The following is a 10508-nucleotide window of genomic DNA, read 5'->3' on the forward strand; positions in this document are numbered from 1 at the left end:
AGCTTTTAAATAACTTAATTTTAAATATTCAATTAGATATTCAACTTATTTGTTCAAATTCAAAAGAACCATTTTTTCAATACAAATTTTGAACATTTATCGCACTGCTTGGCCTATCGATATGTATCGACTTTCGCCCACCGCTGGCGCACACACACATGCACAAGCACGCCCACTTCTCTTAATTTAGCCAAAGCCAAATAGCAAAAAGAACTAAACCAGCTTTTTTGGCCCCCATTTGTGTTGTTGGTGCTGTTCTGTGCGAATAAAAGGCCACGCGATGATAAGCTTTCTGTTCATTGTAAATCGGGCGCTCAGCAGCAGCAGCAGCAGTAGCAGTGCAGCGGCATCCTTAACGAGCAAGAAGATGACCGCCCCCGGGCCACGCCCCCTTGTCCTATGCGGTCCCTCGGGATCCGGAAAGAGTACGCTGCTGAAAAGGCTATTCGCCGAATTCCCCAGCACCTTTGGCTTCAGCATATCGCACACCACGCGGAAGCCGCGTGAGGGCGAGGAGCATGGCGTGCACTACTATTTTGTGGAACGTCCGGAAATGGAGGCAGCCATCGCTGGCGACGAGTTCATCGAGACGGCCGAGTTTACGGGCAATCTTTATGGAACGAGCAAGGCGGCGGTTAGAGAGATCCAGGCACAGGGACGGGTCTGCATACTGGACATCGAACAGAAGGGAGTGGAGCAGATCAAGCGTACGGATCTCAATCCCATACTGATATTCAACAATCCACCGAGCATCAAGGAGCTGGAGCGACGACTTCGCAAACGTGGCTCCGAAACGGAGGAGTCGCTGAGCAAGCGCCTCAATGCCGCTCAGGTGGAGCTCGATTATGGTTTGACGCCCGGCAACTTCCACAAGATCATCAATAACGTGGACATCGATGTGGCCTACGAGGAATTCCGCAACTTTGTCGTCCAGGAACTCAAGGAGCAGCAGAAGCAGGGAGTATCAGTTAACTTGAATTAAGGCGAAGCATTTTGCGGACGAATGTAGAATGATATTAACCTCAATGGGGTGGGGGTAGAAATTGTTTGTGAACTGATCGACGACAGGAAAAGTAAATTATAGAAAACTTATCATTGGAAACGGCAGGAAGCTATAGGAAAACCAGGTACTCTTTATGCATATTGTAAAGAATTTAGCTTATAAGAGAAACTTAAAAACTTTCCGAAGATACAGAATATCAAACTTCATATTTTAACTAATAGTTTTCTTAAATAAAATAGAAATAATACTCTCCATTCAATAATCGCATATATAAGAGCAATATCAAGATTTTAGTTTTATGTAGAAGCAGACTATTTTTGAATTCTAGGACAAACTTTGCTTATATTGTGAAAAATACTTTGTCAGCAGCAGAATATTGTTAGTAAACAATTGCTTAGCCAGCGAACTTGACCCAATGTTTCCAATGAAAGTAGACCATAGATTACTTTTCGTGACCCCGATGCCTGGAGCCCCCACCCTGCAAACCACTTTGACTAATGGCATTTATACTTAAGAAATGGCTTGTATTTATTATATACTCTCCTCCTGTCCACCTCATCATTGTTGTGCAAATTCGTTGTTCTAGTTGTAATTTTAAGCTGAAATTTGTTGCGCGCCGCTTCACGGTCGAGAAAACCGGAGAGGGCGATTAAAATGGAATCAATAAAGCGAACATTATGCGGGTATATTGTATTTTCACAAACGTTCTATATATATTTCCAACAAAGCCAAGCCCGAGAAGGTCAAAATGTTATCTATCGTCAGTGGGATTGTTTATACAGTGGCCGTCTGTCTCCTCACGCAATCGCTCGATTTTGTCCCCGGCCGCCCGCCTGCTGATGTCTGGAATTCTCACGGCTCTATTTGTCGAATGTAATACGCACGCCCACGCGAAAGTCCTGCTCCGAACCTTGGATTACGAGGGATACGCATTGGTCTTATAGTCATGGTGTAGATGCAGTTTGGCCTGGTATCTGGTGCTGCCCGTACCCGATTGTGTTCCATGTGTTCGATGCACCAGGCTGGCAGAGCCATCGATCTTCGTCCGACTGTCCGCACTGCTCCATAGCCCGGCGATGGCCTCCAGAGCCAGTTCCGTCTCCTCATCGTTGTCGTCGTGCTCCGCCGAAACCGTGAGATCGATCTGACGACGCTGGCGAGGCACCGATGCCGCCAAGCCGATGGAGATGACGAGCAGTAGCAGAAGGTACTGAAGCGCACGCATGTTGAAAACGAACTGAGATCGTCAGTGGATCGATTGCTTGAATGTGGCTGATCTTGTGGTGCTGTTCCAGGTTTATTCATTTGATTAAAGCTCAATTATTTTTTAGCTGATAAAGCCACTGGCTTATCAACGGATTTATTGCTCTCTTCTCATTTCGATTTGCTGTAGATTAATTAGTACTAAGTGTGAATCTAAACCTTGGGCTCCATGATCTGGGCTGGTGGCCAGTCCCACTGCTTGGCAGGCGCGGCTTGGACCAACTTCTCCCAGGGCTTCCAGCCGAGCATTTTGCGCGCAAGGATCAGCTCGTTCTCGGCCTGGACAATTAGCTCCTCCACTTGACCGCAACCGACGGCCTTTTCCAGGGCAGTGATGTCCTTGTGCTGCGGGTGAGAAAGTTAGAGATTGTATTAAAAAAAAGGAAATTGGAGGATGATCAAGAAAATAACAGTCTTTAATACAAATAACAAGTGTAAGGATCTGTATCTTGGTTGCACGGTCTATATAGGTGCTACATATGCTTTGATGAAGGTACCATCCACTTGGTAAACCCAAATTAGCAAAGTTTCCAAATAATCTTACTTGGGCCACAGAATCGGCGCGCTGCTTGACCAGTTGCTCCGTGTACTTGCGGTAGCTGGCGTCCTGTGGCATCTTGGACACCGCCCGCAGAATCTTGCCATACAGAGCACTCAGCGTGTGGTGTGGATTGGTGGACACGGCGAGTCCAGTCAAACCTGTGGACTGCAGAAGGAAGCGATGACATAACAATAACAATTGAAGAAACGCCGCGAAACTCAAGCGGGGATTAGTCGGTCATTTCTCTTTTGTAGGTTCTCGAGCAGGTGCTTCACTTGAGTTCCTTGAACTTACCGCCTTAATGATCTTGGCCATGTTTGCAATAGACTTTTAGCCGAAAATGCTTAATTTTCCGCACGACTTTATTTTGTAACAGCTGTTGCCCAGTGCTGTGAAGTGTCGAGGCTATAACACAGTGCTGTGAAATGCCACTACGTAAACTATCGCAACTAAACGATAGTTTGGCGCCAAAAATTGATTTAAATAGTATAAATAGAATTGCATTTGAGTTATTAGAATTTAATATTAATAACAAAGAATATCCAAAGAACAACTGGTTTATAAGTATTTAATATTAATGTGAACGTATCTTATAACATTTAAGAAAGTTTATTCATTTCTTACTTAAAACGCCCAAAAGTAAGAAAAACAGCATTTCAGTTATTTAAATAAGCGAGAAATGCTCGTGGGATTTTATTTATCACAATTCATTGTTGCGTTTAGAAAAATGAGTCGCTGAGTGAAATTTAACAAGGTTTGAACAATGTGAGTATTATCTAAAGATGCATCTGTGTGTTCATAATACTAAAGTCTATTTAAAATACAAGTTAAACTATGTTGTATTGGCGGGTAAAGCAGGCACAGTATCTCTGTCCACAGTAAAGGCTGATATTAGAACATTGACCACAGTGACTATAAAAATGCCGCTAACTGTATAATTATTGATCCTGTTCGCCCGGCAGATATCGTGACCGTTTTTGATGTTATACTGGCCATTCAATATAAGGCCCACGCCCACAGCAATCTGAAATGACAAAGAAATTATGAGTGTGTGTCATCAAAAATATGGTTATTAAGCAAAACAGTGAAATCTGGTTAAGATAAACTACTTTGTTTTTATACTACAATAAATGGGCTAAAACCTTTGATTACTTTGTATATATTTGTTTTTAATGAATTTTCTTATCATCTTAAGAATATTCTGATAGTTTAGAAATGTAAGTTATACATGTGTGGAATTTACTTATCAAATCTTGCGTTCATTGGATATTTAAGCTTGATTTTACAAATATATGCATTATTTGCACCTATAGAAATTTACCTGGAATATAATGCTGAGTGAGATGAACAGCAGACTGGGATAAAAGTAAGGATGTTGTGAGCTCGTCTCCAGAACATAACGCAATTGATTTGCATTCGCGGAGAGAAGTGCCAGGTCCATCATTCCCTGAGCCAGGGTCTTCTTGTGCTGATATGCATTCACATCGGGTATGGGTGTCTCCACGCCGTTGATCGTCACAAAACCGGGTCCATTGTATCCCGGAAAGGAGAAACTGGGTCGTCTTCCTCCATTGGGAACGTTTACATTCACATTGCCGCCGTTGCCTCCGTTGCCTCCAACAGTTGAAAAAAGACCGTCATCCACGCCGGGATTATCATTGCCATCTTTAACAAAGGGACGATCGTCGTTGTCATCATCATCGGTTTCGGGAACTACAAATGAAGCAAATTATTAAGTCACTTAAAATCGATTACCACCAGCTTAAGCTACTTACACCATCAATTGTGATTTACCCAAATAGTTTAAAGAGCGCGGTTTTAAGCAGCATTAGTCACAAGCACAATTAAAAAACATAGACAAGCACAGAAAAATGTTCTAACTTTTTGTTTCTTTTTGAAGATAAACGAATAAGTTGGCATACGAACCTGCTCTGGGCACTCGAAGAGTATTACGTGTCCGTCCGTCGATTGCACCGCCATAGCTGTGTTTGCTGATATTTTCCTGTAAAATTTCAATAAAATCATTTCCGGAATATTAACAACTTTGCTTGCAAATCCATTGTTGTCTCAAAATGCAAATTCATTTAGCCAAACGGCGCACAGCTTCTGTTCTGTGCAAGTTTTGATTAATGCAATTATATGCTAAGTAGTTTTTATCTGTAGGATTATGTACTTGCAATATGTTTTACAACTGTTCAGTAACTTCGAACACAAAAAAAACGATAAGCTTCAGGGACACAAATGCTTTGAAAATTGCGACAAACGTGATTTTTTTCATAAATAAAATAGTATTTCAAACGATAAGAAAGTAGTAATATTAAGTAACTGGGCTAAATTCTATGATCATGCTCTATTTGCAAGAAAATGTTGCAATTGAAAAATATTTTTTAAGTCTGCCAGTTGCTATGAGTCACAGAAATAGATTTTCCCTGCAGCAAAACGACAGATTTATGAGATTTCTCTTTTATTTAGCTAAAAAATTAGACAAATGATACATACAGCAAACATTAAGCTACTCTAGCTATGATTGTTTGCTTAAAAACTTAGTAAAAATACTCATAGTTCAGCAATTTAATATGAATTTTTAAAATCGTATATCTTAAAAAATGCAGAACTATGAATTTATTTCTAAAATTAAGTGACGGGTTTTTTCCGCCTGAGCTATTAATTTTCACGAAAAATTGTATGAAATTCTCCGCAGTTTACACAAAAATTAACAAGCAGTGCGAAACTATATACATATATAAGTTTTTTGTACAGGTAAATAGACATTTTAACGATCTATCCGTAAAGTAAATAAATCACCGGTTTTTTTAAATTTGTTTACCTTCCCCCAGTTTAATGATAATGAAACTTTAACTCACTGTATTTCTCACCAAAGTTTTATTATCTCCTAGTGGCACTTTATCCATTTCCAGCGTAATATGCTCTAGGTTACTCATTTTACGATTGAATTAATTAATTAATTAATTGCAATTAATATGTCTTTGGGCAATTACAAATGAGCAATTCAATGCCAAGATTCCTTAAGAATTTCTTTGTATCTCTTTATCTAGACCTTCTCGGGCAAATCACTCTGTTGCTTATTTATTATTTTGTTTTTTTTTTGGCTTTTGTTTAAAAACTCGTGCGCAATTTGCGACCGCTCGGCACGCTATTTCTCGGACAACTGACCAGAGAAACCATTGATATTGCGAATATTCTCTCGGCTCCACTTGTTTGGCCGGTTGTTTCTCCAAACAAATCAGCCATTGGGGATTTCACGTTCTCATTCTACAGAGTTACAACAAGTTTTTTGTTGATGTAATATGAAGATATACTGGGAACACAATGGGAGTTGATATATGTACACAGAAAAGATGCAGAATGTTTTTTAATTTGATATGGTTTATACATTCAAATAACAAAAATTGGGTTTTATTATTTAAAAGTTTATAATTTTAGTAAATGGTAAAGTGGTGTATACAGTTTTGCTAAAAATCGATATAAATATTTGATTAATATTTATTTAAATTTTAATCATATTAAAATTATCAAATAAAACATAAATTATAAGAAGATATACCATATATATAATAAAAAATATTTATAAATTTGTAGTATTTTTCGAACTGTATGAACAAGGTGTTTGAAGCTTAAGCCTCTCCATCTCTTTTTCTCCTTCAGCTTTCTCTCTCTCTCTCTGTCTAATGTAATATGCCCCTCTCTTTCTGCTAGTGAATTATTTCCGCAGTCTAGCACGCTAAGTTCCTCGTTCGCATTAAAATGCATTCGGCTCAGAATTAATGCGTATACGTCATTGCACTCAGCGCGATAACCCAGAGCACTAATATATGTTTATAGTATATAGTATATACATACATAGACTAGATGGGCTGCTCTTTTTTTTTTTGCTACCGTTTTGAAAAACGCGAGTTCTTGGAAAATGCCCAAATGTGCTAGCAGACAAATGTCACGGGGAATATTTACGTTTCCCTCGATTCAAATTAGTCATCAAGTGAGAGAAGGCATATCAATGAGGACTTTCACAACTGAAGAACAATCGCAATCAAGTTTTTTTTTTGGCCTTATCAAGCATAAGAAAAAAATTGAGAATAAGAAAACCGGTTGAGGAGAGATGGCTACCATATACACATATGTACATATTTACATACATTTCAAGAGTTTTTACTCTGAGCATCTGTATGACTTTGGATATTCCCGATGGGAATCTGTTGGGAGCAACACCAAATGGCTTTAAATATTTCTTGTATTTATTTTTGGCAAATGGTATTTTTGACTTTGTTTAAATGGTCATTCGATTTTGGGTGTCATGGTAGAATTTTTATATCAATAATAAGTAAAGATTATTTATTATATTAAAGCATTTTTCATTTAAATTTAGAGTTTAAATCACATAAAATATTCAATGTAATGATTAAATGATTAAACTGAGTTAATAATTAATTATTATTATTAATAGTTACATCAAACTAAGTAAATAGAAAAGCGGATTCATTATTATGTTGTAGTATGATTTCAAATTATGGCGGGCTTGTTGTTTGCACACTTTACAGCACTATCTCTCAAATTTGCGTCCTTGCAGGCAATTGAGTTACATTGTTGAATACAACATATACATCTGTTAAATCAACATACACGTTCATTTATTGTTTATTTTCTCAAATATTTATTTGTTAAATTAAACTATATTAAACTACATATTTTATTAAATAATTTACACAAACGATTTTTGCGCAGTTCAAAGGCGGTGGTGACTTTTATCGCAGACTCAAACCATAAAATACATTGTTGAACACCAATTGATTTTACCGCCAAAGTTGAGTGGTGAAATCAATAAGTTCAAACGAGCAATGTTAAAAGTGAACATAAATGCAGCTTATAAATGAAAGCGTAATCCGCACCGCAAGTTAACATTTTCTGACTTAAAATCCCCTTTAAAAGACATTTATTTGAGGCTTCAATTCAGGCTTTCGAGTCATACACAACTTTAGTTAATTAGTCGTTTCGGTTAATATGGTAATTGAATGTGCATACGGAAGTTCGCAACTATACATCAGCGTACAAGTGCAGAATGCATGGCTATAATCCGGCAACTGTTATGTCATTGCGCTTGCATAAATTATGATTGTGGGTTGGCGGGGTGTGCGTGTGTGTGTGTGTGTGTGTGTGATAAGCGTAATGTCAGGTGGGTGTGCATCAAGTCCTTTGGCCCAAATCGATACAAATATGTAAGCAAAACAGCGAAGACCGCATTTTTGCCATCAAACAAGTTACATATCAGAAATTTATATATATATATTTTTAAATTATGTGGGTTTACTTGCACTCACTATGTTAATATTGCGTCTATATAAAGTCGTGCTAGAGAAGTGTATTATTCTTTAATATAGTTTTGGCTGAGAGCAGAAATGCCCAATTATTGTTACTAGTAAGCCCCCATTTACATGCATTAATCGAAATTCCAATATTCCGCAACCCATTATTGCGGACCCTGCTGTGCTCGTCTATCTACAAGGACAAACAATCATGTCCTACACTTGTTCCCATACTCCCAGCATCCGTATGCATGCATAATCGGACAGCACCAAACCGAAATGGCGAGCACGTAAACGGAAATCCAACGACAATCGCACATTTCCCAATAATTATATTTCAATGCATCAGAATTTCAGCACGACAGTTGTCTGGTTTCCGCAGGACAACAACAAATGGTGAATAATAACAACACCAGCACCAGCATCATCAGCATCATCAGCATCATCAGCATCATCATCATCATCATCATCAACATCATTGCTTTATCGTCGTTGGCAGGAAGAGCAGCAGCTGGAGCAGCAGCAGGAGCAGAGACGGAGCAGCAGCAGGAGCAGGAGCATCATCGTCATCGTCAACGCCATTGATACAGTTATGAAAGCCGGGGAGCATAACAAAAGCCTCCTGGTCAGCTCACGTCCACATGCCACACCAGCCACCCACTGAGCTACGCCCCACGAAAGTCCTTGCTGTTCTGCGGTCGGTCAGTTCAGTGGGTTGGGGGGTTTGGGGTTTGAGCTTGGTGCTCAGAATGGGTGGTGCTGGGCCTTTGTGGGCCATCCACCGGTGTGGTGTGGTTGGTCATTATCTGTTTAACAGTTCCACATTTAACGATGAAACGTCCGCTGGCACTGCCAGCTCGTCATGATATGGCCACATTTGAGTGGGCGGCTCAAACAGAATGGCTCGTATGCCTCCCACTTTCAGTAATTCCCTTACGCCAATCCGACTGCTAGAGATGGTCAAATTGAGCAAAGTTTTAATGGAATGGTAAGTTAGGTTTCGGGTTTAATGGGTTCATATCAAGCACAATTGGCTTAAGCCAAAAGTAAATTTCGGAGTAGAAAGCTCTGCGAAATCTAAGGGTTACGAAAATTTCAAAACTAAATGTGTGCCTTCGATGGAAATGTAAATTATGTTGGTTATTTCGCAATCTATTGAAAAACACTGCTAAAAAGTTTGAAACCTTAAAAGAATATATTAATCTTAATATAAGTGTTTGTAATTATTCATTACTTATTATAAGAATCCTGAACTTCTAACGTTTAAGAACTGATAAGTCAAAAATACAGTTTAGTTTAATTCAACAAAGAAACTATTTTTTTCAAGGAATGAGATTAAACTAATTTTCGCTAACTTACAAACTAGTTTCTAATAATATAATGCAATGCAATAAGTCGAAGTGAAAGCACTTTAACTAGATTATTCCATAAATGAGTAGCCAATACGCTGGGCCATCCCTGATATTTGCCGCCCCATGTGGCACATCCTGGCATATTGTGTATTACAAACGGACAATCAATGGACAGGCATGGGGCCAATAAGTTTATTACTTACCTCGGCGCATTGCCCAACCAACCATGCTCGGATCGGGATTGTTGGAACCGGAGTAGGTGGTTCAGGATAGCACATGGACGAGTCCTTGAACAGGAAATGGACATACTCACAGACGCACACACACACACACGCAGATGTTCGACATCGCAACGCATCATCTTGCCGTGTATAATTCATGAAATGCACATCATTGCCTCAATAATGATTGCCGTTACACACACTCAGCCACACACGCACACACACGCACACGCACACAGTAGCACGCCCCAATGGCTCTGTATACAAAATGTATTTGCCTGCGATGGCAGGAGGAATCCCAGAATTTATCTGTTCATGTGTGTGTGTGTGTGTGTGGGCGGATGACTTGGTATTTGTGGGTATCCCGTTGCTTTGTTGATTGTTGAATTAGATGGCAGATACGAACTAAATTTTATATCAGTGATTCATACATTTCCAATGCCCTTTTTTTGTTGCATAACCAAATGGAGCTAACATCTTGAATGAGAAATATTGGTTTTAGCTTTACGCATCGAATTTTACTTAGCCACACTATAAGCTTTAAATAATTTGTGTTTCCAAAATAGTCAGCCGATAGTCAGTCTGCTTAAAATGGATTGTCACAATTTCTATTATCAATTGAACCTAATGTGCAAAAGATTATTAATCGAATTTTAGTCAGCACTCAACATTTCAGCTTAAATTGCATGAAATATAAATCAAACACAAATTCAATTGTATAATTTGAATTGAATTATAAACTTATCCTTTGCCTTTCTTTATCGATTTTCCCTTTCGCCGCCAATTTATTTGCAATCACAAATATTTAAT

At 38.8% G+C, this 10508-nt stretch overlaps 4 protein-coding genes across 8 annotated transcripts; 1 reads left to right on the forward strand and 3 right to left on the reverse strand.

Annotated features, from left to right (window-relative positions):
* The first annotated feature begins 128 nt into the window (after window positions 1–128).
* CG11811 (uncharacterized protein) lies at window positions 129–1703 on the forward strand. The gene has a single exon (NM_140151.3). It carries the CDS (start codon window positions 281–283, stop codon window positions 980–982), a length of 702 nt encoding a protein of 233 aa, NP_648408.1. The 5' UTR covers window positions 129–280; the 3' UTR covers window positions 983–1703.
* Window positions 1635–2272, reverse strand: CG33493 (uncharacterized protein). Of its 2 annotated transcripts, NM_001274757.1 has the most exons (2): window positions 1994–2272; window positions 1635–1913 (listed from the first exon to the last, which is right to left on the reverse strand). In NM_001274757.1, the coding sequence occupies exons 1-2, from the start codon at window positions 2226–2228 to the stop codon at window positions 1864–1866; spliced, it is 285 nt and encodes a 94-aa protein (NP_001261686.1). In that variant the 5' UTR covers window positions 2229–2272; the 3' UTR covers window positions 1635–1863. The 2 variants fall into 2 exon arrangements, with proteins under 2 accessions (NP_001261686.1, NP_996038.1); NM_206316.2 differs by having other exon boundaries at window positions 1681–2272.
* A 16-nt stretch (window positions 2273–2288) lies between these two features.
* ND-13B (NADH dehydrogenase (ubiquinone) 13 kDa B subunit) lies at window positions 2289–3213 on the reverse strand. Its single transcript, NM_140152.2, has 3 exons — window positions 3102–3213; window positions 2811–2972; window positions 2289–2611 (listed from the first exon to the last, which is right to left on the reverse strand). The coding sequence occupies exons 1-3, from the start codon at window positions 3120–3122 to the stop codon at window positions 2420–2422; spliced, it is 375 nt and encodes a 124-aa protein (NP_648409.1). The 5' UTR covers window positions 3123–3213; the 3' UTR covers window positions 2289–2419.
* Window positions 3214–3464: 251 nt separating this feature from the next.
* On the reverse strand, window positions 3465–5982 carry NijA (Ninjurin A). 4 transcript variants are annotated; one of them, NM_001274758.2, is made up of 4 exons: window positions 5684–5982; window positions 4734–4809; window positions 4129–4472; window positions 3465–3831 (listed from the first exon to the last, which is right to left on the reverse strand). In NM_001274758.2, exons 1-4 carry the CDS (start codon window positions 5747–5749, stop codon window positions 3640–3642), a joined length of 678 nt encoding a protein of 225 aa, NP_001261687.1. In that variant the 5' UTR covers window positions 5750–5982; the 3' UTR covers window positions 3465–3639. The 4 variants fall into 4 exon arrangements, with proteins under 4 accessions (NP_001261687.1, NP_648410.1, NP_996039.1 ...); NM_140153.5 differs by having other exon boundaries at window positions 4129–4520; NM_206317.2 differs by having other exon boundaries at window positions 5672–5982.
* Window positions 5983–10508: the final 4526 nt, after the last annotated feature.

Source organism: Drosophila melanogaster, chromosome 3L (assembly GCF_000001215.4).
Source record: "Drosophila melanogaster chromosome 3L".
Lineage (NCBI taxonomy): Eukaryota > Metazoa > Arthropoda > Insecta > Diptera > Drosophilidae > Drosophila > Drosophila melanogaster.

Bases quoted from the DNA above. Each gene is read 5' to 3' on its own strand.
- CG11811 (NM_140151.3), top strand. From the start codon at position 281: ATGATAAGCTTTCTGTTCATTGTAAATCGGGCGCTCAGCAGCAGCAGC.
- ND-13B (NM_140152.2), bottom strand. From the start codon at position 3,122: ATGGCCAAGATCATTAAGGCG. The intron at 2,973-3,101 runs GTAAGTTCAAGG...TTCCTTCTGCAG, and splicing joins TGGCCAAGATCATTAAGGCG to TCCACAGGTTTGACTGGACT. The intron at 2,612-2,810 runs GTAAGATTATTT...TCTCACCCGCAG, and splicing joins GCGCCGATTCTGTGGCCCAA to CACAAGGACATCACTGCCCT.
- CG33493 (NM_206316.2), bottom strand. From the start codon at position 2,228: ATGCGTGCGCTTCAGTACCTTCTGCTACTGCTCGTCATCTCCATCGGC.
- NijA (NM_206318.2), bottom strand. From the start codon at position 5,749: ATGAGTAACCTAGAGCATATTACGCTGGAAATGGATAAAGTGCCACTA. The intron at 4,521-4,733 runs GTTCGTATGCCA...CTTCATTTGTAG, and splicing joins TCTTCGAGTGCCCAGAGCAG to TTCCCGAAACCGATGATGAT. The intron at 3,832-4,128 runs GTAAATTTCTAT...TTGTCATTTCAG, and splicing joins CACTCAGCATTATATTCCAG to ATTGCTGTGGGCGTGGGCCT.